This window comes from Engraulis encrasicolus, unplaced genomic scaffold (genome assembly GCF_034702125.1).
Source record: "Engraulis encrasicolus isolate BLACKSEA-1 unplaced genomic scaffold, IST_EnEncr_1.0 scaffold_121_np1212, whole genome shotgun sequence".
NCBI lineage: Eukaryota > Metazoa > Chordata > Actinopteri > Clupeiformes > Engraulidae > Engraulis > Engraulis encrasicolus.
The window spans coordinates 14,814-39,912 of NW_026944702.1; the positions used below are offsets into that span (position 1 = coordinate 14,814).

General features: G+C 43.7%; 1 protein-coding gene across 1 annotated transcript in view; it reads right to left on the reverse strand.

The window, feature by feature from the left end:
* The window catches only part of LOC134442154 (fibronectin-like), a 33,251-nt gene that overhangs the window by 4,835 nt on the left and 3,317 nt on the right, over positions 1-25,099 (reverse strand). Inside the window, exons 4-15 of the mRNA XM_063192438.1 lie at positions 23,828-23,941; positions 23,606-23,716; positions 11,322-11,432; positions 11,119-11,202; positions 10,493-10,808; positions 9,839-9,878; positions 9,218-9,481; positions 6,771-6,924; positions 5,946-6,091; positions 5,211-5,489; positions 4,716-5,018; positions 1,025-1,426 (exon numbers count right to left, since the gene is read on the reverse strand). Coding sequence (XP_063048508.1) covers positions 1,025-1,426; positions 4,716-5,018; positions 5,211-5,489; positions 5,946-6,091; positions 6,771-6,924; positions 9,218-9,481; positions 9,839-9,878; positions 10,493-10,808; positions 11,119-11,202; positions 11,322-11,432; positions 23,606-23,716; positions 23,828-23,941 — 2,324 coding nt within the window. The remainder of the gene's footprint in view (positions 1-1,024; positions 1,427-4,715; positions 5,019-5,210; positions 5,490-5,945; positions 6,092-6,770; positions 6,925-9,217; positions 9,482-9,838; positions 9,879-10,492; positions 10,809-11,118; positions 11,203-11,321; positions 11,433-23,605; positions 23,717-23,827; positions 23,942-25,099) is intronic.

Here is a 25,099-nt window from a genome sequence, read left to right on the forward strand (position 1 = left end):
TTACAAAGCAATAATTATGATTGATTGTTGCAGAGTTAGCCAGACAAGAAAACATTCAAATTCAGGAAGCTCATTTAGAAACAGATAGACACTGCGCCCTGCCAAAAAAGTTGACACCAAAAAAAGGTTACACACTCTGGCACACATTTGATCTTGTATTGATGATGATGGAATCTACATGCTGTGCAAGGCCTTTCTCCAGCACATCCCAAGGATTCTCAACAGGGTCATGGTCTGGACTCCATGTTCTAATGTCTCATGCTCCTTGAAGCATCAGGCTGTAATGCGTTGCGTTTCATTTCTTAAACAGTTTGTGGGGGAAAAATTGTCTGCAGATGCCAACGATTTCACCCTTCTCGAACAATCACTTAGACATTTAGTGTCAGTGCAAGGGTCAGCAACAGTACGTGCTCAAAGAATGTGGTCAACTATCTTCTTGATTATACTTGTGAATGGCCAGGTTTATTCCATCAATGGATTTTGTTCACTGATGTAACAAGAATAATTCAATGTTACACTTCCGGGATTCCAAGAGTCCAAATCTTGTTGAGAATTCTTGTCATGTGCAGGAGAAGGCTTTGAATAGTGCACATGCTATACCATCAATGCCAGAGTTGTATAATGTAGAAGTACTACAAGACAAGTGGCATGATACTACATGGTCTCAACTTTGTAATAACATAAACTAGTTTTGTAATTACATCTGTAAGAGGCAATATCGGTGTAATATCAATGCAAAACTTGATGGAAATATATTTTTTGACATTGCAGACTTATAAAAAAAATACAACAGTAAAAGTGTGTCACTATCAAACATAAAGTCGTTCCAACAACATATTAGAGCTTGTTGTTGATGGTGGCAACTTTTTTTGGCTGGGCAGTGTACAATGAGTTACGAAGTATTTCTGAATATTATTATTTTTTTTAAGTTCATTTATACATTTCAGTCCTTGGTTCAAAGATGTCCACTAGCCATGAAAGCAGAAATTTACACATTTATTAAATATTAAAAATGACAAATTACCTGTCTGTGTTAATGCGAACACATCAGTACTTTGTTTCTTTCCTTCTTCACTGAGGGTCGCCACGGTAACTTTATACTCTTTCCCAGCACAAATTCTATCAAATGTTGCACGCAAGCCATGCCCAATGATCATACAGTCATAATCATACACTTTCTCATTACAATGTTGTCTGTGACTAATAATGGGCACCACCAATTCGCAGGAGCGGCGTCGTGACCATGACGAACGAATCGGTCTATAATACTCTTCGGCAGGGGTGTTTCGTGCATTTTCTTCGGAGATAGAGCACAAAGACACTTTGAATTTTGGACAGCTGGTCAGGCCTTTAGGAAGTCCCCAGGTAAAAGACAAAGAGTCTGTCTTCACTGAAGTGAACTGTATTGGCCCAGGAGGAGGAAGACCTGTGAATGGTAAGTAACAAAATATAATGTGTGAATATAATATAATATAATATAATATAATATAATATAATATAATATAATATAATATAATATAATATAGAATACTTTTCAAAGTAAATGTGTCCGGCAATGTAGGAATTAACATCATGCATACACAGTATTCTGTACATAATGCACATGTCAATATTTGGCAAAGTTGGAAAAATGATTCATAGGTTACACATGATACTGTCAAGACACGTGAATCATAATGGCAACTTTGCCATATCCCATAACGACTAAAACAGCAACAGTACTTTCATGTCTACAACCCTCAGGAGATGAATGGTCATTTGACTAGAATGGTCATTTGACTTATTGTGAGAAAGTTGCTCTCAATTTTTTTTGTACACCTTTGCAGGTTTGCTTTGGCAGATAGCCAAACAGTGTGCTGCTCCTGTACTATTCCAGAACAGCATCAGGCTGGCTGTTATCAAGCACTTTGCTGTGCACACATGTGGTTGAAGAGGCTGATACTGCAACTGATGGCCAACTAATGTGTTCATTTAGGCATTTGCTAGGACACATTTCACACCAAAGCATCTTTGGCATTTTGTAATTGTAAGAAACAAAACGCTAAGTAAAACACAACGGAAGATATATTTCAACACGGAACTTGTGGAATAATGATGAACACTACTAACCACTCAGTGAATTGCACGTGTTTCAAAATAACTGTTATGGGTGGTTTTAAGGACAGAATTGGATATGCCCATAGACAGCCATTCTAAAGCAGGGGGTCGTTTCTCGACAGTGCCTTTGCTAACGACGATAGCCATTTTGTTCGTTCTTAAGACCAACGTTGTAACCAAGGTCTTAAGTCGCTCGTAAGACAGTCTTCCGGCTTGGTCTTGAGTTGGTCTTAAGTTGTTCTTAAGTTGGTCTTGGTTCAGGCAGAGTTCAAGTGACAGTGATTGATTACTGCCACCAAGTGCACAAGCGTCTAACTTTTACCACACAAAATGTCCAATGATTAGACAATTTTAAATATATTTGGTTGTGTATGCCGTCTTCCTGCCAGCAAGTCCTTACGTCCAACGTAGGCCACAAGAAAAATAATTGCCATTAAGAGCATTGTGCCTGAAGATGTGCAGGAAGATTGAAAGGTGCGTCAAACACAGTAGGCTACACATGACATCTTTATGAAAGTCGTTAAATACCTGTGAAGACAATCATGCCCCCAAAATCCACCCAAATAACCAAATGTCGCTGTACATATCACTGCACAATAAAATCGCGCCAAATAACTTCGCAATGGCGTCAGCCACACGGTCCACTGTCACTGCGCACGAGGGAGAGGAGGCAGAGAGTTGCGAATATGCCCGAATTGCGCGCACGCCAGCCTGGATGCGCGCGCGCACACACACACACACACACACAGAGAGAGAGAGAGAGAGAGATGAGTGGAAGTGGATATACTGGATATACTGTTGTGCAGATAAGGCACCTGCGCTTAATTTAAAATTCAGCCGAAATGGATATGTTACCAGTTACCACTCCACCAGCAAGTGAGAATTAGGATAGTATACATGCCATCACGCTTTCACCGGCCATTTCTGTGTAGTTATTTGGAGTGATTATGCTACAGTGATAGGTAGACCGACATTTGGTTATTGGGGATGGATTTCGGTGACATGATTGCGTTGACAAGTATTTAACGACTTTCATGGAGATGTCATGTGTACTGTGTTTGACGGACCCTCCGTGCATCATCCCTTCCTGCACATCTTTACGCGTAAAGGTCATAATGGCAATTATTTTTCTTGTAGCCTATTTTGCGCGTAAGGGCGTGCAGGCAGGAAGACGACATAAACAAACAAATATATATTTTAGAATGATCGATTCCTTTCAGTTATCATTTCAAACATCATTGAACTGTCCACTCTGCGTGGGGAAGGACCTCGCTGTTGTCTCGCACTTAGAGTTCTTCTACATGCGTTCGGGTGTTGGCAGTGTCAGAGGCCAGCCCGAAGGCATCCCTTGGGGTTTACAGAGTTTAAGCTTAAACAAATAGCCTACATCTGATCAACTACAGTAAGACTGAGCTTTCTCCAGCAAGCGCCTTGAGTCACTTCAAGCTAGAGATATGGATAACAACGGTTAGACATATATTTGACCCACAACAGAGACCCAAAGACAGCGCGACAAGTGTGTGTGCGCGCGCGTGTGTGCGCGCGCGTGTGTGTGTCCATATTCTCAACCCTCTGCCTCCCGCAGAGTAACCAGGTGGCCGCGTAAAGTAGGCTAAATGTGCAAAGTAAAATGATCCCAATGTGATGTCGCATGCCTTTCAGAGTAGGCTATCCTCACATTATTTCATTAAGCTGCATTTTTTTCCCAGGGTTGCGATGGGTTGGAGTTCGTGTAGCGTAGTCTATAGACAACAATGACATAGTAGAAATGTTCACAATGTGTGCGCAATCCGACCACGTTGTGCGCGCGTGGGTATTTGTTTCCTACTGCGACAACATATTGTGAAAATTAGAACTCAAGCGGACTCAGAGGAGAATATTATGGATGTTAGAGATTTAAAAGTCCATGCATACATTTATCCCTTCGGGTCTAGAATCATTGCTATTACCCTCCGGCAAGGCATGACAACCACTCATCCACCAACCACTGGTTTCTGAGAGAAGTTACTGAAGACTTATCGTAAATTGATTTAGCAAAACCGGAATAAAATATAAGACATTGTGACATGTAATGCATTATTTGGTTTCTGCTGTCGAAGAGGGATGGTTTTGAGGGCACGGTTGTGTTGACAAAGATTTGTGGACTTTGATAGCGTTGTAATTATTGTATCTGACAGCCACGTGAATCATGACGCCGTCACTACTTTGATTGCGACCAATGCAGCCGAGCTGAGGCGAGACACTCCAAGCATTTCCGAAGACTTCCTCGTGTCTGAGAACGTACGTACGTACGTCCAAAGGGTGGTCGCGACTTCGGTCGGTCTTGCGTCTAAAGACCAACTGAAAACCAACTTAAGATCAACTCAAGATCAACCTACGACCAACTCAAGACCGACTTAAGACGGTTAGCAACGACAAGAATCGAGAAACGGAGTCCAGGTTGGGACAAAATCTAAATTAGCCAAATAATGCAGCCAGCAGCAAACATCAAAAAATCTTTGAGGATGTACTCTACTGTATTGCATAAAACTCAGCAAAGGGACCAAATGTGCGTTAAGGTGTTTATACAAGTTCAATTTTGCACAAAAAGAGAAGAAAGACTTCTGTAACAATCTTACTTGTAACAAATGAAATGGAGACAGGATTGCCTTTTATCCCATCAATGGTAGGCCTATGACATGATAGGTCAGAGAAAGAAACGGCCATGGCAATGACCGTGACAGTGTATTCTGTATTTGGTTTTAAATCGTAGAACTGAGTGCGCCCATCTTGAGTGGTTGTAGACACGAGATCAGATTCATCACTATGGCAGGAAACAAAGGTGTAGGCTTGGTGATACCAAAATCTCTGCTGATGAGTCCAGTTGATTGAAGCAGTTGAAATATGTTGGCTGACAGTCAAATCTGTAACAGGCAAGACATCTACGTGGAGATAAAATGTTAATGAATTCCATGACAAAAGTAACGTAAAAGATGGCAAAAACAATAAAGAACAAAAACTAGTCAATCTGCGTAATACATTTTGAATTGTGATTTTGCAGCAGTTAACGATACCACCGTACCACTTTCTGGCAGTACCATGAATTCTACTTACGACTCCATTCACTATCTTACCAGTTATGGCGTAAGTCAAGGCCTCTTTACTCTTCCCAACATTTTCAACAATGGTGAATACAGATATGCTGTAGCTTGTGTATCCCTCAAGACCTGTGATGACCTCGTGGCATGAATCAACAGAAATTGTCTTTGTCTCTGGCTCACTCTTTCCAAGCGGGTAGAAGGAGACGAGGAATTTGTGAGGGACCTGATCCATCTTGTCTGACAGGCTCCAACTGAGATTTACTGTAGTTGTTGTATATGATTCAATCATCAGATTCTCTGGCACAGGAATCTCTGCAAGGATAATGGGACGATTACTGAATGTGTCAGGTATGAGTTTTATCATCCTGAATTGGGAGAAAAAAACATGCAGTAGTAGAAAAGAGTAGAGATACTTTATTGATCCCAAGGAGGAAATTAATGTGTCAATTAGCTTACACATGAACATAATGCACAATGCACATAATGAAAACTGCAACACACACACACACACACACACACACACACACACACACACACACACACACACACACACACACACACTAGACATTAAGACCAGTCAAAGTCGAGGGAAACATACACATAATGCGACCATATCCTGGGGGTTGAGGTAGACAAAAAGTTTGAAGAGTAAGTAATAAGTAATAAGTCTGTGATGTAATGTACAGTGTACATGCATGCAGTAACTACAAACCCATTTCCTAAATGTGCAATATTACCATCACACAATTAATGACTGGTTATTCATACCTGTGTGGCAGCTTTTAGCGACCAGCTCACTCTCATGTCCACTCTTCAGCACACTGGACACTTCGATGGTGTAGTGGGTCGCTGGCAGCAGCTCTGAGAAGGAGCATTCAAGAGCTTTGGTGGAAATGGTCAGCACATCCTCACGGCTACGGGTGAAAGTGGAAGAAGAAACATATGTGAAGAAAGTGAGTGTTCCACTTTTGTCCCCCAAATAGACAGCACATAACAACACACAATACCCAGCTCTACAAACAAAGCAATTCCCTTTTTGCCTAACCCAGAGCAGGGGAGCAGCCTGACAAGGGAACAGTGCATGGTAGTGGTGTCAACAATGATCGATTCGGTGATGCAATCCAAAGCGGGGCATGGGCGGTCCAGAATCGATCCTGCAATTTCCAGAATCGATCCGGCAATTTTTTAAAGTTTCAATTACTTCCGTGGGTATTTCGGGAGCAAATGAATGTCAAATGAAATAAAAGTACTTCAAAGCATTGCAAGACTGATACAGACTGATCCAGACTGATACAGAAAACAGCCAATAAATTGTTGCTCAGTATCTGACTACTTGTATTGCCTCATCATGACTGATGAAACATTTGCTTTGCTTTCAGTAGAAATGTAATGCATTGCAATGCATTGCAATGCATTGTAGAATTGAATCGGATCGAATCGCATAGAATTGAATCCAATCGAATCGCTACCTCCCGAATCGTGATCGAATCGGATCGTGAGGGCAGTGCCAATCCACACCACTAGTGCATGGGGGCGATACTATACTTAGGGTACCCAGAAAATAGCTGGACATTCACAACCATCATCACCAACCTTTCGGTGTCCGACTCCTTAACCGCTAGCCCATGGTTCCTGCGGAGGGTCACCCGATATGAAATGTGATCAGTTCCATCAGGCTGCTTCCATGTCACATGGATGGATGTCTCACCAATGGCTGTCACAGCTAGGCCCTTCGGAACTGGGACCACTACAGAGAGAAAATAAATGACACAACAAACCTCAGTGGCCCGGGATACAGTATTTTTTGGAAGCTACGTCTGGGTGCTCATCGCCATTCCTAGAATTAATATAAAATGAAAAAATGAAACCAAATTCTGATTTGGTTGTGAAAAGAATGGGGGGGGGTGGGGAGTTAAGGACCATATAGGCCTCAGTGAATAAATGTGATTTGAGGGGCTTTTTGAATGAAACCATTGTGGGGGCTTGGCGGATATGGGGAGATAGACTGTTCCAAAGGGTGGGGGCAGTGACACAGAAGGTCACCAAAGGTCCTTAGCCTGGAGCGGGGAATGACAAGCTGGTCCTTGCCAGGGAACTTCAGGGACCTTGATTGGGAGTAATGCTAGAGGTGATCAGAGAGGTACTGGGAAGCAAGTGCATGGAGTGATTTGTATGTGAGGAGTAGGATTTTGTTGTAACATATTGGGCATTTGCGCCTTCAAGTCCCAGCAGTCTGTTTGCGTGCTGGGAGTCATGTGACCAATTATGGGCACCAATTGGCAGGAGCGGCGTTTCTTTAAAACTGTGGCATCGACAGCTCTGAAGGAGTGGCAGATTTTCTTGTTTGATGGCGACTTTCGCCGAGGTGAAGTAGTTATTATATGGGCGTTCAAGCCTGTAATTCATGCGTAAAAAGGTGGCCGTGGCATGGAATGCGCTCCGGAACGGGAGCTTTCTAGATGCACTGCTGTAATTAGTTCACCTGTTGGTGTGGATGTCGGTATGTAGCCGTTCCTTTCTCTGTCGCATGTAGTAGGCATAGCCAAATTCTATGTACTTAATTTGCCTCCCTTATTTTACTAGGAATCTGTCGGTGTCACCGCCAGCCTTTTGCCTGCTTCAGCCCGGGATGACTTGAGTCCCCTGATTGTGGTATGTCCCTGAACTATTACGGTTATTATGAATCATGGAGGGAATGTGTGTTCATGTGCTGTGTGGTGCATTATGTGTGCAGGTGACCTGATCTCCGGCTTGGGCTGTCAGCTGTGGCGAGCTGCCGTTTTGTTCGACGTCAACTAACGTGAAGACTGCATCTGAATGACAGCGTGTGTCTGCGAGAGTGCGTGCACGCAGTCTAGTGTTTGGCCACGCGCAGTGACTGACGGGGCGCGCAAGTTGTTGCCTGTGTGCGTGCAGGTGTGAGTGTGGGGATTGGGGTATTTCTTTATTTTCGACCTTCCAACTGTGCGTGGAGGGTGATGATCTGTCTGTCCTTTTTGTTTTATTTTCAGTAATTGTATGGAATTGTTTCTTTCTTTTCTGGTACGCCTCACCGGTAACCGGGTCATGTCAGTGCCGAGGTGCCCCATACCCCTCAACTTCCTGTAAATTACTAACAGTGTAAAGTAACAGTGTGCTACTGTGTGTTATAAATAGTGTGTGTTGCGGTGCCTTATGTATCTACTAACCATATGTGTGCTGTGATAACTGTGTGCTGTGTATCACCAGGAGCTGTAGGTTAGTTATTGGGAAACACTGGCCATTTTGGCTCATACTGGTATGGGTGTACTTGCCCTGCCACATGTAAGTGCGCTATGTAGCGCACACCGTTTTAAGATGTGTTGTGCATAAGACTGCATTATTAAAAGAGAAGTTACTGTCCCTCTGCTTCATCTCGTCTCTGTGGTCCTCATCGAATCAGTGTACCTTTATGTGAGTTGGTCAACTCACTGTCATAATGGACTGGCGTAGAAGGGATTTAATATAAAATTACAATCTACAACCTTTCTAAAAAAAAAAAAAACAGTTAACCTCCGCTCTGCTACATAGGGCGTGACCCTTAATTGGATCCAGTAAAGCTGCTTGAGTGTGGGGTCACCTAGGAGTCAGATGCTCTTTTTAAGACGCTGTTTTACAAATATGCAGAGATTTATAAACAAAGAGTTCAGATGGAAAACCCCCTAACTCCATTTCTGAAGACCTGCACTTCTATATTTTTAGAAAACCCTGTTGTTGGTTTTGGTTTACATTCATGTACTTGATAATATATATAAATAGTTATATTACATATACAAGATAAAAAATGCAATTTTGAAAGCTTTGAATTAAATAAAAATTAATTAAGATTACTTTCTGAAAAGGCACTTAGGGGGTTTTGCATCTGAACTCTTCAAACACAGAATTTATAAATCTAAGGTAATGCTTATGGTTTTCAATGTGTAATCCCAGACAAACTAAAGATAACTGACGCTGGTAAAGTTGTTGATGTGTAATTCATGTCAAGGCTGAAATTAAAACAAAAGCGGAGCTGCAGTTTTTACCTGTGCACACAGATGTGGTCACCCATGTGCTCTGAATGTATTCTCCGTGGATGGACGCAACCTTGAAGTCGTATTTCTCATGCGGAGTAAGACCTTGGACGAGCAGTTCTAAATCTGTCACCTCAAGGCTGCGCTGCTCTCGAGGGCCATCCATTGAGACCCTGAACTTCTGATAGCCCGCATGGCTCTCTGGTCCAGACCAGCTCAAGGTGACCGAGTCAGCCTTCACAGAGCTGAATTTGATTGGTCCAGGAGGAGCTAGTTCTGTGACATGTGGAAAAAGGTCAGTTGTACCATCTACGGTACTGCAAGATTTTTAAAGGGCCAGTTGTACTACTAGTTGCACGCACACACAGACACACACATACACACACAAACACACACACACACACACACACACACACACACACACACACACACACACACACACACACACAAAGGGTGTAACATTTTCAATAAATGTAATAACTAACGGAAACAGTATCCTACTGTGCTGTGCCATATAATGGTCTTGGTTTTAGTATCAACATAACATAGAGGACAGATACTGTACAGTAAAGACTTTTTTTCCTTTTCTGCCTATCTACTTTATATTTTTACTCTAGAAAATATGGGATTTACCATTTCTTATTTCCCACTCTGGTTCCTTCATGTGAACAATCTACAGTAGAAAAGAAACAAAGACAATATCAGTAATTGTAATATCAGTAATAGAAATCATATTAATGCACATTAATACAACAAGGTAGAAGTCTTTATTGTCTCCAGTCTTAAAGGACCAGTTCAGTCAATTTCAACATGCAGTTGTAATGCTTGAACTTGACTGGACTTGTCAGTACCTGAGGTTTGTTTTTTTTCTTCTTTTTCCGAGATCTTGGTCATTGTAATGGGGGCAGCGCTTTGTTTACATTTCAAAAAAACATTTTTATTTATTTCCAAAAACATCCGAAAGATTATACAACATCAGCAGACAACTAGCAAACAGCGTTTCCTTTTGGGAAAATATTTGGAGTAGGCCTATGTTAATTAAAAAAAAAAAATGTAAACAAACGCTGCCCCCATTAGAATAGCTCATATCTCGGAAAGGGCTTAGCCAAAAAATGTGGCATCACCAGGTACTGACAAGTCAAGGGTAGCGTGAGCAATACAACAGCATATTGAAATTGACCAAACTGGTCCTTAAGGTCTACTGTCTATCTACGGTCATCATCATTTCATTAATATGACTGTGTTCACCATTATCATTCAATGCATTATGCGTTTGGTTTTACGCACTTGAATATTGTTTATCTCCCACCGATCTGCGGTAATGTCATGTCCTTTATGCTCCTCGACGGAACACAAGGCACAGATCAGGGTTTTGTCCGTCTGACAGAGCAGCTCCAGGTGCCTGCTGTGCAGTTGACACAGTCGCTCCTCCAGGTCTCTGGTGGCCTGGATCAGCTTATGTCTCTGCATGGCCGGAGCTGTGTAGTGGATCTTGATGTGGTCCTCACAGAACGAAGCACTGCAGGTGAGACAGGACTTCGCCGCTTTCTTAGAACAGACGTCACACTGGACTCCCTCAGGGAGAATTGCCTGGTGGTATACTCTGAAGAGAGGAGTGAATATGTGTTAGTCTGTTGTGAAAAGAAAATATATGTTAAATGTTACATTTGTTTTTAAAAAGTATAAAACTGCCGTTTCTAAATTTAGAAGTGGGATCATGTCCACTGAGGTCGGTAAAAGTAGCGTTTCTTAGGACAAGTTTGTTATTGTAATGCAAGCCTGCTTGACACTAATATCCTGTAAGGATGTTAACCAGGTTTTGCAAGTGAGGATTTCTGTCCACAGACAATAGAAATGGACGAGATGGTTTCTGCGGTGTGGTGAAGAGTGAATTCTTAAAGAGTGTACAGTACCCTGAAGATAACCACTGTTCACTGACGCTAGATGTCACTGCAGACGATACTATGCTTGAAGACTCAAACTGGTCCAGATTAATTCTGCAAACAGAAAACAAATAACCAAAATATGTTCTATTACGCAATGTCATTTAAGTAATGCCATTGATGATCATCATATGACAAATGTACAATTAATACAGATGTAAACATATTCATACTTTGTGTCTGGGGTAATATCTCCTTTAAAGTTTCCTGGGAGTCCCATTGAGCGGTCACTCTTCATGGACAGCACACTTGGCACAGGCCCATTATTAAATCCCTCTGGAACACTGTCAAAGGCAATCAGAATCAGGTGTGTGTTTCTCAACAACGTCATTATAGTGAGGCCTTTTAAGTCAATATTCCATAAGAATCTTTCACTTGGTGATGCAAGCACCAAATCAGGTACACAGGTTCTCCAGGGCCTACTCTCCCAGAAAAGGTCGCTATCCAGGTGAAAAAACAAGATGGCGGCCATTTTTCAAGATGGCCGCCTCATTAAAGGTGAAAAAAACTGTTTTCGTCATAGAATGCCAAGTAATCAAGACATCTGAGTGATGGAAATATTAAAATGTATGAATTCTGACCTAGACAACTTAATAGTATCAATATTTCATCACAAAATGGCCACCACTTTTCAAAATGGCAGCTCTTACGTGACTGAAAATGCATATTTATGATATACAGCTGTCCGATAGCAGGTATTCAATAATACATACTAACCTTGCCATCACTGTTGGAATACTATGTCGTAAAAACAATTTTGTTTACATTATTCTGTATTAGAGTGATGTTATAGCACAACCAGGGCACACTGGTGACATCACTGGTGTGAGACTAAGCATGGAGTTCAGTGTCGGTTTGTAGTACAATAGCTGTAGTTGTAGTTTACTCTTTTAGTAGTATACTCACTTTAGTTTTTAGTATTTATAGTCTCCCAAATGCTATCTAATAAGACCCTGTATATAGCTTAACTAGAAATGTAGTTAGTTGTAGAAATTTAGTTAGATAGCCGCACCTGAATTGACAGGATGTGCCAGCGCGGGAGAGCCGAGCCGAGGGTAACGGGGCTTCAGTTACCCGGATGGTGTACAGATCGCACGGGACTTAAATGACTCTGGATGAACGATCGGGCTGAGTGTAGGGCAGAAGTTGCCTGATTTTCATAGACTTCAGATCAGGTACCACGATTCTGGTCTGACCAGGACTATAACGATTAGCCATATCTCAATGTGCTTTTTGTACGGTTGGGTGGTAAAAGGATAGGCCGTCGGCCTTTAACCGCATTACACAAGATGTCTGCTAAAAATCAATTGAGCAGCAGTACGTGTCGGGAACAACACCTCAAGCACCCTGACCCTGAGCACTGGGGCTCCGCAAGGTTGTGTGCTCACCCCCCCTGCTGTTCACGCTGCCACATGACAGCACAACGACCCACAGCACTAACCATCTGATGAAGTTTGCGTACGACACAACACTGGTGGGCCTCATCACTAAGGGTGACGAGACTCACTACAGAGAAGAAGTAGCCAAGGCCATGGTTGTCAACTTTCAGAGGGGCCAAAAACAACTGCTACCACTGACCATCTCCATGTTGTGGAGAGAGGGAGTGAAACGGACTCAAGCAGGCACAGGAGGCGGACTTTCTTTGGACGGCAGTTTATTTCCTTTGACAGAGAAAATGGCATTACTGCAGCATCCGAGCCAGGGAATCGCTTTTCTGGCAACATTTTAACAGCAATAAAACAAAATACAATTCACAACTGGAGACATACCTTTGACAGAGAAAATGGCATTACTGCAGCATCTGTACAATAACAATAAAAGTAACATTAAGTTCACGAGAGGGAGACAGGCAAGCAGAATGCTCAGGCATGGAATCATTGCGGTTCGGAAAACTGATCAAACATTCGGAATTCTAAAGTACCATGCCACCAGAATACATGCATATACAGTGCCATATAACAGTGATACATAGTAGAGGTAAATATGATGTGAATTCTCATGCATACTTGCATAATTCATCCACAAAACGAACACTATGCTAACGCATCTACTGCAGGTGTAGGAAGATGCTAATCTCCCAAAAGAGCCTTGTGGTTAATAGAAAATGTAAATAACTTTCTTTACAACTTAGTACATTTCCTGCATATCCCCACAGCGTGTACACAATTACATCATTAATAAGATACATCAAGTACACAGTTTACATTGCATTTTACGAAGAGGAAACAATAATTGAAAACAGAGCGCATTAAATAGTAAACTTACCCGAGCCAGGGAATCGCTTTTCTGACTCGGCTACGGGAACCCCAGAGGGTCAAAACGCAACAGACCTGCAGTTCTCCGAAGTGCCACAAGGTGTCTCCAACGAACAATATTCTGCTCAATAATGGCAAAACTCATAAAAACTATATATTTCTCAACAGTATTTTCAACTCTGTTACACCCACCTCCCCTGAATTTTGCCAAATTAGAGCAGCAGCCATAAACTACATGCAGAGGGAAATCTACACACCGTAAGGAGGGTCGCCAAAAACTAGGGCAGCCAACCACAAGGTATCCAAGGAGGATGACATGGAGGAAGATTAAAGAATCCCACCAATCAACTGGCAGCAGGGTGCCTTCTACACCCCACAAGACCCACCCCCTCTGTTTCTCCAAGGCCACTACAAAACAAAACAAAAAAAAGAAGTGGAATAAGACATAGAGTTCATAATCCACAGTGGGGAAAACTAAGCTACGGAGGACCTAGAAATGGTCTGCACTAAGGGGTGTGTGTGAGAAATGGCCTGTCGTGACATTGTGTGTATCAGTCTGTTAACTGGTTTGATAATGCGACCAAACCTAGATCTCAGCCGTGTGGGGAAACTGGGATTGTTAGACAACGGACCTGAAGCTACTGTGTCACTCTGTGTGTGACTAACATCGGACTTGTGCGTTGTTACTGACTCCCTGTCATTGTGTGTGTGCGTGAACGTCTCTGCATCTGAGCCACAACTAATGGACATTTTTCTTGAGTCACCGGTAGCAACAGTGTCGCCAGTGTCAGGTGCCGGTGTATAGATGGGGGCAACAGACTGATCTTCTGTGCAGTCCACACTCAACTCCATGTCACTAGAGACTCCTTCACTCTCTGATCTCCCATGCGAGCTCTCCGGGAAGGGCGACTGAGCAATCCATTCGACAGTTCTTCTCGCACTGTTTGTCGGCTCTGGGACAGTCGACTGCTGCGCACTGTCGCTGTGCACCTGAAGTTCCAGAGTAGAGTCATGGCCAGGATATTCAGCATGTTCGCTATGCAAGGAGCTGTTCTCTACAGCAGATGAGGCCCCATGTGAATCTGAGAACTGAGGAGAGGGTGAGGAATCAGGAGTGCTTGTGCCACCCACGGGCAGGAAATTCACCAGCATCAACAGGTTACGGTGGACGACCCTCTCCTGTCCAGTGATCGTGTCCTGAATTTTGTAAGTGTGAGTGTCACTATTTATGTTTACAACAGTGTAGATGGTTGATTCCCATCGATCCGCCACCTTTCTCTTCCCTCTTTCTCTCTTGTTTGCAACAAGTACACGGTCACCTACAGCAATGGTTGGGCCTTTCACCCGTCTGTTGTAGAGCACTGTGTGACGTTGTTGTTCCTTTTTGGCATGTTCCTGTGCTATCAACATGGCGTCCTTCAGATCTTTCTCTAGGGACGCAACATACTTGTCGTAACTGACTACGTCAGGATCGTTCAAGACTGTACGAAACAGCACATCAACAGGCAAGCGTGGAGTACGTCCGAACATTAAATAAAAAGGGGCATACCCTGTCGTCTCATGAACTGTGCTGTTGTACATGAATGTCAGTGTCTGAAGTCGTCTTGGCCAAGTGACTTTGTTGTCTGGGGTAAGGGCGCGGATCATGTTGCCAAGAGTTCTATTAAAACGTTCCACACTGCCATTTCCCATGGGGTGGTATGGGGTGGTGTGAGACTTGCGCACCCCAGACAGCTGTAAAAGCTCCGCGACCAGCTCGCTCTCAAAGCTTGGTCCTTGGTCACTGTGGATCCTCTCTGGGAGTCCAAAGACACAGAAATATTTCTCCCAGAGGACTTTCGCTACCTGCTTGGCTGATTGGTCTCGGCAGGCAAAAGCTTGGGCTAATCTGGTAAAATGGTCAGTTATGACCAAAACGTCAACAGATTTGTTGTGAGAATCTTCAGCCGACCAGAAGTCGATACAGACCAGTTGGAGTGGCCTGGTAGAAGTAATGCTTTCCAGGGGGGCCCTGTCAACAGGTTCAGCTGTCTTGCTGACAATGCAACGTTTGCAATTGCGGACATGGTCTCTCACATCCCTATCGAGACTGAGCCAAAAGAACCGCTGCCTGGCAAGCCCAAGACTTCTGAACTGGCCCTGATGACCAGCATCCTCATGGACACCCCTCAGGACATCAGCTTTAAGAGAGCCTGGGACAACATATTGGTGACGCTTGAACTTTGTGACTTGGTCCCTTGACAGGTTGTAAAGTATTCCATTACTTAAGACGAGTTTCTCCCAGTGCTTTAAATACCGTATGACTGTAGTTGATTCATATGCTCGCTCTCTCCTGGAGGGTCTGCGACGTCGTTCCACATAGTGCAGGACACGCGAGAGAGTTCTGTCCCCAAGTTGCGCATCACGCAGCTCCGCCTCCGTGAAAGCAGGTAATGAATCTTGCCCATCAGGGATCAGTTGCGGCACATGATGGAGGGCCTCAATAGCACGTGTTCTAGCCCCAGTCTCCCATTGGTTGTGCGACTGCAGAAAGGCAGACATTTCGTCTGTGCCAACGGACATGGTCTGGACATGCAAAGGGGCTGTAAAAGGGGATGTGTCAACCTGGCCAACACCTTGATGTGAATCGTCATGACTGGAGCTGCGGAAGGTGTCTTGAACAGAGCCGCATGTCACTCCCTGGACTTCAGACAGCAGACTGTTGTATGGCTCCTGGAGTAGTCTGTGACTGATTCTCTCCTTCACGAAAGGCGGACGGCTACAGGCATCAGCCACCACATTCTTTGGGCCAGGAACATATTTAATGTCGAAGTTGTAGCCGGCTAACTTCGCAACCCAGCGTTGCTCACAGCAGTCCAGTTTCGGCTTCGTCATGATGTGAGTCAACGGATTGTTATCTGTCCACACTGTGAATCTGTGACCTTTTAGCCAATGACTGAACTTATCAGTGATAGCCCACTTCATGGCCAGGAACTCTAAGCGGTGTGCTGGGTAATTCTTCTGTGACTGTGACAGTGATTTACTGGCAAAGGCAATGGGTCTCGCCCTGGTCTCTCCCTCCTTTATCTGAGACAGCACAGCTCCTATGCCATCCAGGGAAGCATCGACAGACAGCATAAGGGGGCGACTGAAATCAGGGTGGGCCAGGACAACTGATTCGGCCAGTGACTGTTTCAAACTTTGGAACGCTTCTTCCATTTCACCAGTCCAGTCCACAGCACTCAACCTCCTGCTCTGGGTTCTGGCTTTTGTCGTTGTTTTCCTGCCTCTTTTGCACTTCTGACCAGACAAGAGAGAGAAGAGGGGCTTGGCAATGGCAGAGTAATTTGGCACGAAGTGCTGGTAGTAATTGACCATCCCCAGGAAGGATCTGATCCGTTTTGCTGAGGGAGTCACTCCATCTGCTTCCATCAGGTCCCCACGTGACATCTTCATGATACCCTCAATCTTACTGGGGTCAGTGGATACACCAGTCTCATCTACAACATGCCCAAGGAACTTCACAGATTTTCGTAGGAAAAAGCACTTTTTGGGGGCTAACTTGAGATTGTGACTACGCAGTCTGCTGAACACCATCTCCAAGCGTTCCAGAGCACTTGCTTCATCAGGGGCAAAGACCAGCAGGTCATCTAAGTAGCAAAGCAAGCTTAAATAATTCTGGTCCCCAAAAATGCATGTCATCATACGCATAAAGCTGCCAGGGCTATTGCATAGACCTTGTGGTAAGCGATTGTACTCGTATAAGCCCATTGGAGTGGTAAAGGCAGAGTATTTCTTGTCGTCTTCATGAAGCGGCATATTGTAAAACCCGGACGTAAGGTCCATGGTGCTAAAAAGTGCATTGCCACCGAGAGCACCCAGGCAGTCGGCCTGATGAGGCAAGGGGTGCGCATCTTTAAAAGTGCGCTTGTTCAACCAGCGAAAATCTGTGCAGACACGGAGATCTCCGTTCTTTTTCCACACCAGCACTAGAGGAGATGCGTACTCACTGGTGGATTTCCTAATTATCTCCTTCTCCTCCATTTCATTCAGCACCTGACGAAGCTTCTGATACTGGCTTGGCGGAACCCGCCTGAATGGGAGTCGAAATGGCCGGTGATCTGACAGGTGAATGCGATGAACGAAGCCTGTTGCCTCTCCACAGTCGAGATGGTGGCGTGAGAAGATATCATTATAGCGGACAACTAAGTCCGTCAGCCTATCCTTGCACTGCTCAGTTACATCACAGGGGGCTAAGTCAATGTCAGTCAATCCAACTGATCGTAATTTATTGTCAGCAGAGCACTCAACGTTTGCAGTGGCAGTTCTGAGGGAACAACTGGCCAGGGGAACGTCAGTGGTGGTGTCGTCCATGTCCTCCAGTGCAATGCAAGGGAAAACATCAGCCAATTTGGCATTTCGTCTGACTAAGACGGACTTGTCAGAGGTGTTGATGACTTTTATTGGGACCCATCTGTCTTGCCATAGCGACGTGACCATTCTCGCAACGAGAACACCTCTTGGAGCTGAGCGGCATGTCGTTAACTCTGTCATAACTGTGCTTCCAGGGGACACTGCGGTAGACCTGGGTAGTCTTCCCCATAGCAGGTACTCACGGCCAGGCTCCAGGCACACAGCTGAGTTGCTCCTGACAGTGCCTATTCTGTAGGGGACATCCTCACCTCTCCAACGGTCCAGACCCGCTAGCATGGACAGGTAGCGCTCAGACTCTGTGTCTCCAGCAGGGCAGGGTGCCGACACAGCCTTCCAGTAGGCATCACAGCCCTTGTATTTTTGGAGAATGTGTTTTATGACATTAGTGCCCAGAATCAAGTCATCATGCTGGCCCTGTACAACAAGAGTGGGTACCTCAATTTTGCAGCCATACACTTCCATCTGCACATGCACAGCTGACTCAGGTTTGACACGACGACCCCCACAGCCAATCAGTACGACATCTGTGCTGAAATGGTCTTTCGATGTTACCACCCCTGCTTCTCTAAGTCTCGTCACAGCATCTTCGCTGATGGTACAGGCCATGGAGCCACTGTCAAGCATAGCATTCAGCGTCACTGTTTTGCTAACAATCACAGGAGTGTAGAAAAGACTGTCACTGCCATTTACAACTTGAGTGTTCTGAAAGATAACATTCTTAGAGTCAGTGCATGAGAGCTTGCAAGCTGCATAAATGTTTTCTGCATCAGAGTAATCATCAGAGCGGGAGTTTGAATTACGACCCATACTGCCTCCCATCGAATACAGGCCATCTAGTTTCCCGCAGGCCGGGGCTCTGGGGCAGGCATGTTGCATGCTGCCTTCGTATGACCAGGAGCGAAGCAGTTAAAGCACAGTCTTTCTGACTTGCAGTGGGTGACAGTTGAGTGCTTACTGTCATTGCAGACACGGCAGGCCTTCTCACGACGGCCACCTTGGAATCCACGACCACGGGGGGGACCACCACGTCTCTGTACTGTATTCATCATCTGCTCCATCATGGCCACCATGCGATTCAGAATACTATCCTCTGACGCCTGACTGTTCTGAAACACAGCTGATGTGGGAGAACACATGGGTGGGCAGTGCGTCTGACTGGGGGGATATATCTGACTCTGAGCAGTGATGGGAGGGGGGCACGGCATGTGATAAGTAGGGCTAGCAACAGCGGCAGCTGGCGGGGGAGAGAGACTGTGGGGGGTGGAGTACTGAGCATGACTCTGACCAGGCAAGGGCTGACTGTATAATGCTGCATCGTGCTGCATGTCAACAAGAGTGGCGGTGTGACTCTTTACCTGCGCATCACTACGTATCTTGCCAGAAGATCGCTGCTCTCTCTGATAGTCATCAATTCTCAACTGGATGTCTTTTGTATTCCACTCCTGAATAGGCTTACACTTAAAGATTGAGGAGAGCTCGGGGTCTGAACAGTGCTTGACAAACATGCGTGCCACCTCCTCACTTTGGTTCTCCATACCTCGGCCTTGTCTGCGGAGACCATCAGCAGCCAGCTCAGCGGCCTTGTTCACTCTCAGCCAATAGTCGACTGGACTCTCCCCGGGTTTAGGTAAGGTGGAGTAAAAATCTGCCAGCGGGAGGCATGATGAAGAGTCGCTGAAATACTGCATGAGCATATCATAGATGAGGTCAGGTTTCTGTCTCACATTTAGGCTCGAATCACTACGCAGGGCAACTCTCACAACGTCTTTTGCTTTGCCCATTAACTTCCCCAATATCTCTTCAGCCTGCTCTTCCACAGGACATCTCTGTTTTCTGAGATAAGCTTTCATTATGTCAATCCAGTCCTGGACAGGGTACTTGTCAGAAGCGGCACCTCTGAAGAACTCAGGCTCTTTGTCTGATTTTACATGTACTGTGACTTGTGAGTCTGTCTGCGTAGCAGTGTGAGAATCAGTACTTGTGTGTGTGACTGATGTTTTGGGCGATGTGGTGCTCTGAACTCCACTGTTTAAGGTGACTGCACCAGCAGACAGTAATTTGGCCACAATGGATTCACCTATCTGGGCCCCTAACTGTCCTACCATGTCAGTGAGGTGGCTAATAGCAGCAGTGTCAACGCTGTTGGGTGTGGATGTGAGATGCTCCCCCTCCATAAACTGCCCAACAGGAGAACCACCCAGGTTACAACTTAACCCTGTTCCCCTACCGCTGTCAGCTACTAATGGAGAAAAACCCACCTCTTTCCTATCCAACCCATGTCCCACAACACCACTAACACTCCGCTGCCACAGACCCAAACCACCCCTACCCATTTGCAAAACAGGAGTATTGAACATATTTGGCTCATCACTATGATCCGCTCCCTCTGCCATACTGATCTACGCGTTGTGTTTAAATCAAAAGAGAAGAAGAAGAAGAAAAAAATAGAAAGAACAAAGAGGGAAAAAAAACAGTAATATGAGATATATGAAAACAACTCTGACCAAACTTGATCTCGCACACTTGAGCTGGAAACTCCACGCAGCATCCACGGTGATCAGCGTCAGGCTGATCCAGATGATCGACAGGTCACGGCACCAGTGAAACGGACTCAAGCAGGCACAGGAGGCGGACTTTCTTTGGACGGCAGTTTATTTCCTTTGACAGAGAAAATGGCATTACTGCAGCATCCGAGCCAGGGAATCGCTTTTCTGGCAACATTTTAACAGCAATAAAACAAAATACAATTCACAACTGGAGACATACCTTTGACAGAGAAAATGGCATTACTGCAGCATCTGTACAATAAAAATAAAAGTAACATTAAGTTCACGAGAGGGAGACAGGCAAGCAGAATGCTCAGGCATGGAATCAATGCGGTTCGGAAAACCGATCAAACATTCGGAATTCTAAAGTACCATACCACCAGAATACATGCATATACAGTGCCATATAACAGTGATACATAGTAGAGGTAAATATGATGTGAATTCTCATGCATACTTGCATAATTCATCCACAAAACGAACACTATGCTAACACATCTACTGCTGGTGTAGGAAGATGCTAATCTCCCAAAAGAGCCTCGTGGTTAATAGAAAATGTAAATAACTTTCTTTACAACTTAGTACATTTCCTGCATATCCCCACAGCGTGTACACAATTACATCATTAATAAGATACATCAAGTACACAGTTTACATTGCATTTTACGAAGAGGAAACAATAATTGAAAACAGAGCGCATTAAATAGTAAACTTACCCGAGCCAGGGAATCGCTTTTCTGACTCGGCTACGGGAACCCCAGAGGGTCAAAACGCAACAGACCTGCAGTTCTCCGAAGTGCCACAAGGTGTCTCCAACGAACAATATTCTGCTCAATAATGGCAAAACTCATAAAAACTATATGTTTCTCAACAGTATTTTCAACTCTGTTACAGGAGCAGCACAAAATTCCTTGGAGTGCACATCAGCGACGACCTCTCCTGGACCACAAACACATTATCACTGGTGAATAAGGCCCAACAGCCCCTCTACTTCTTGCGCAAACTGAAGAAGGCACCCTCCACCATGACAGCATTCTACAGAGGAACCATCAAGAGTATCCTGACCAGCTGCATCACAGTGTGGGGAGGAGGTTGCACGGAGCAAAACAGGAAGACACTCCAGGGCATTGTGAACACAGCGAAGAAGATCATTGGAGCGCCACTCTCCTCCCTACTCCCGTACCACCAGGCTGGCAAAGACCTTCCTACACCAAGCAATCAGCATGCTGAACTCTTAACCCGCCCTCCTATCACTGATAGCCCCCCCTCAACACTGAATTGTGATTGCACATTCTACTTGCACTAACTCAAAACACACACACACACACACACACACACACACACACACACACACACACACACACACACACACACACACACACACACACACACACACACACACACACACACACACACACACAAAAACACTGAACTAACTCAAAAGCACACACAAACATGCACACACATGTTGCTGCTGCTTCATGCCTGTTACTTAATGACTTTAGAGGAAAACTAGCTACCAACTAGTTGTAAATATTGCACATTACAATTGCTTACTTTATATTTATCATTATTTCACAATGCTACTATCACCATGTCAGAATCGTCACAATAGGACATAACAGAAAATGCACAACAATACCTCTTCTTAATACATATTCTATGTATGTCTGCTGTTGCCCAGTCTTGTACTTTATGTCTGTAAGGGTATTGTATAGGTACATAGGTGTAATGTATGTGTCTATGTCTAATTGTCTAAGTCCACACCTAAAGTCCATGTCTATGTCTGCATGGGAAAGTAAGAAATGTAATTTAAATTCTTTGTATGACCAGTGCATGTAAAGAAATTGACAATAAAACCGACTTGACTTGACTACTACAACAGACTGGAAGAAGTGCTCCCTCTGTCAGAAAGATACAAAAGAGGAGTTGAAGTCTCCCCCTACCATACAGCTGTAGTTCTGATGGCTATTCCATGCTAGCCACAAACATACCACAATTTCAAGAGATCAATCTGCTGCCTATCAGGTTAGATATATAAAGATTGGGTGGAGGAGGTGGTATTGCAGTGTTGCAGTCAGCAATTTTGCAATTCTTCAGGATGCAGGATTAGAGATGATGTGGATCGAATTCGGCCATGGTCATTCCATCAGGTGGCTGCCAATTCATGACATGGTGTTGAATCTTGGGCCAGAGAAATCCAAAAGCATTTCATACCCAGCAGTAATTGAAGATACGGACCTGAACCTTCTTCAGAGGTTTGTCATCAATATGTATGACAAGAACAGCACTGCAGTGCAGGTTGATGAGGTAAGACTGGACTTGTTTGCTCGGAAACAAAGATCCTATGATGCCATTCCACCGACAAGTGCATCCCTTGTCCAGCATGTAAAACGGTCCGCCTTCCAAACTGCCTGTATATGGGGCCAGGCTACTGTGTGTGAAATGCAAATTGAAAGCCCTGCCAACTGGGGGTGGCAAAAAGATGGTGAGGCCTGAAAGTTCTCTGGTCAAAGCTTCCTGCAATTGCGGAGAGTTGCCAGCAACTGACAAAATGTGGATGCAAGACTGACTGACGAGGAAGATGCAAATGCTATTGCTTTAGCCTCAACTGTACAGTTATGTTCCTGCAAATGTGAGGACTAAAAAGAACTAATCCAACATGTGCATCAGAGAGTTTTCCCACCCAAACAACATGTAATCATTATAGGCCTACTTCTGTTTTTGTAATATATAGAATCATTCAGTTATTTACATGTAATTATGAAAATACTATAATTTTCAATATATGTATAATTGACATTTCCATGCTCAACATAATATATTTCCATACATAGATATTCAAAATATGATCAGTCAATCAAAATATATATAAAAGCCATTTAAAAGCAGTTCAATTGGCGGCCATCTTGGAAAATGGCCGCCATTTTGTTTTTTCACCTGGATAGCGACCTTTTCTAAAAGAGTAGGGTCTGAAGCACCTCTGAACCAAATTTGATGCTTGCATCACCAAGTGAAAGATTGTTTTAGGTATTTGCTGCACTATTACTAACTAAGTAACTTAAGTGTTTGCAATCCAATTTCCCATTGGGAACCAAGTAAGTTGCTAAGTGTTTAGCAAGGATGCTTTCGAGAAATGCGGAAATGCGGTCCAGAACCATTAATCAGCATTAATGGTCAATAATGCATAAATAAGTAGAATCAACAAATGAATATAACATTCATATATTTCATTATACATACTTTATGTTTGGCGTAAAATCTCCTTTAAAATTTCCTGGAAGTCCCATTGAGCGGTCATTTTTCATGGACAGCACACTTGGAGCACGCTCATCACTGAATCCCTCAGGAACACTGTTAACAGCAATCAGAATTAAAACCATCAATCAGTATTAACAGCCAATAATAATAGGCATAAGTCTAACAATTAATATAAAATAAATATATTTTAATATATGTACATACTTTATGTCTGGTGTAAATTCTCCTTTAAAGTTTCCAGGAAGTCCCATTGAGCGGTCGCTCTTAATGGACAGGACACTTGGCGCACGCTCAACATTGTATTCCCCCCCTTGAACACTGCCAACAACAAAAATTGTCAACAACATAGAATCACGGCATTAGCAACAAGTAACACATAGAGGGCCATGTTTAAGTCATTCATACATAATTTCAAACATACTGTGGCTATAAAATGTCTACACACACCCTCAAATGCCAGTTTTTTATGTAACAAAATGGCAGACTTATAAATTCACAGCATTAAAACCAGTAACCTGCAGAATGCATTTGTAAAACAAACTCAAACCTTTAAAGGGAATAAAATAGAAAATGAAATAACATGGTTGCATACCTATGCATGCCCCTAAACTGATACTTTGTTGCGGCCCCTTTTGCTTTAATTACAGCACAAAATAACAGCTTCACCAGAATAATATTGAGGTTTTGGGATGGCCCAGAAAGAGTTCAGACCTATATCCAATCAACCATCTGTTGGGTGATCTGAGAAGGATTTTGCACAGGAGATTTGGAGTGCCTTTACAAAGAAGAGTGGGTAGTAACACTTTCTATGAAGCCCATATCTATAGCGCATTATGAGCACATTTATAACAAATTATAATGCACATTGTAATTACTTACAACGCATTACGACTACATCCATGATGATTCATGATGTTTTATGTTAACAGTAATGAAAAACCATGAATCTTGCTTATAATGCTTTATAAATCCAAGGGTGTTATGAGTGCTCATGACTTGATATAAACTACAGGCTGCCTGATGAGGCTTACAGTACATTATGATGCATTATAGATGTGCATTATACAGTCATTATAGATGCATCCATATGAACTCCACTTTACTTAGAGCACACATTGACGACTTGTGATCTCACATGGGACATTATAGCATGAGCTTATGAGCCCTTATAACAGTTTATCATCCAGGTCTGTGCATAGAGGGGTATAGATATTCATACTGTAGCCTACTATAAGCCCCATCAGGCAGTCTGTAGTTTATAGCCAGTCATGAGCACTCATGACACCCTTGGATTTATTTAAAGCATTATAAGCTAGATTCATGGTTATTCATAACTGTTAATATATGGCATCATGACACATTCTGAGTGTAGTCATAATACGTTGTAAATAATTATAATGTGCATTATAATTTGTTATAAATGCACTTATAATGCGCTATAGATATGGACTTTAAGTAAAGTGTTACCGAGTGGGC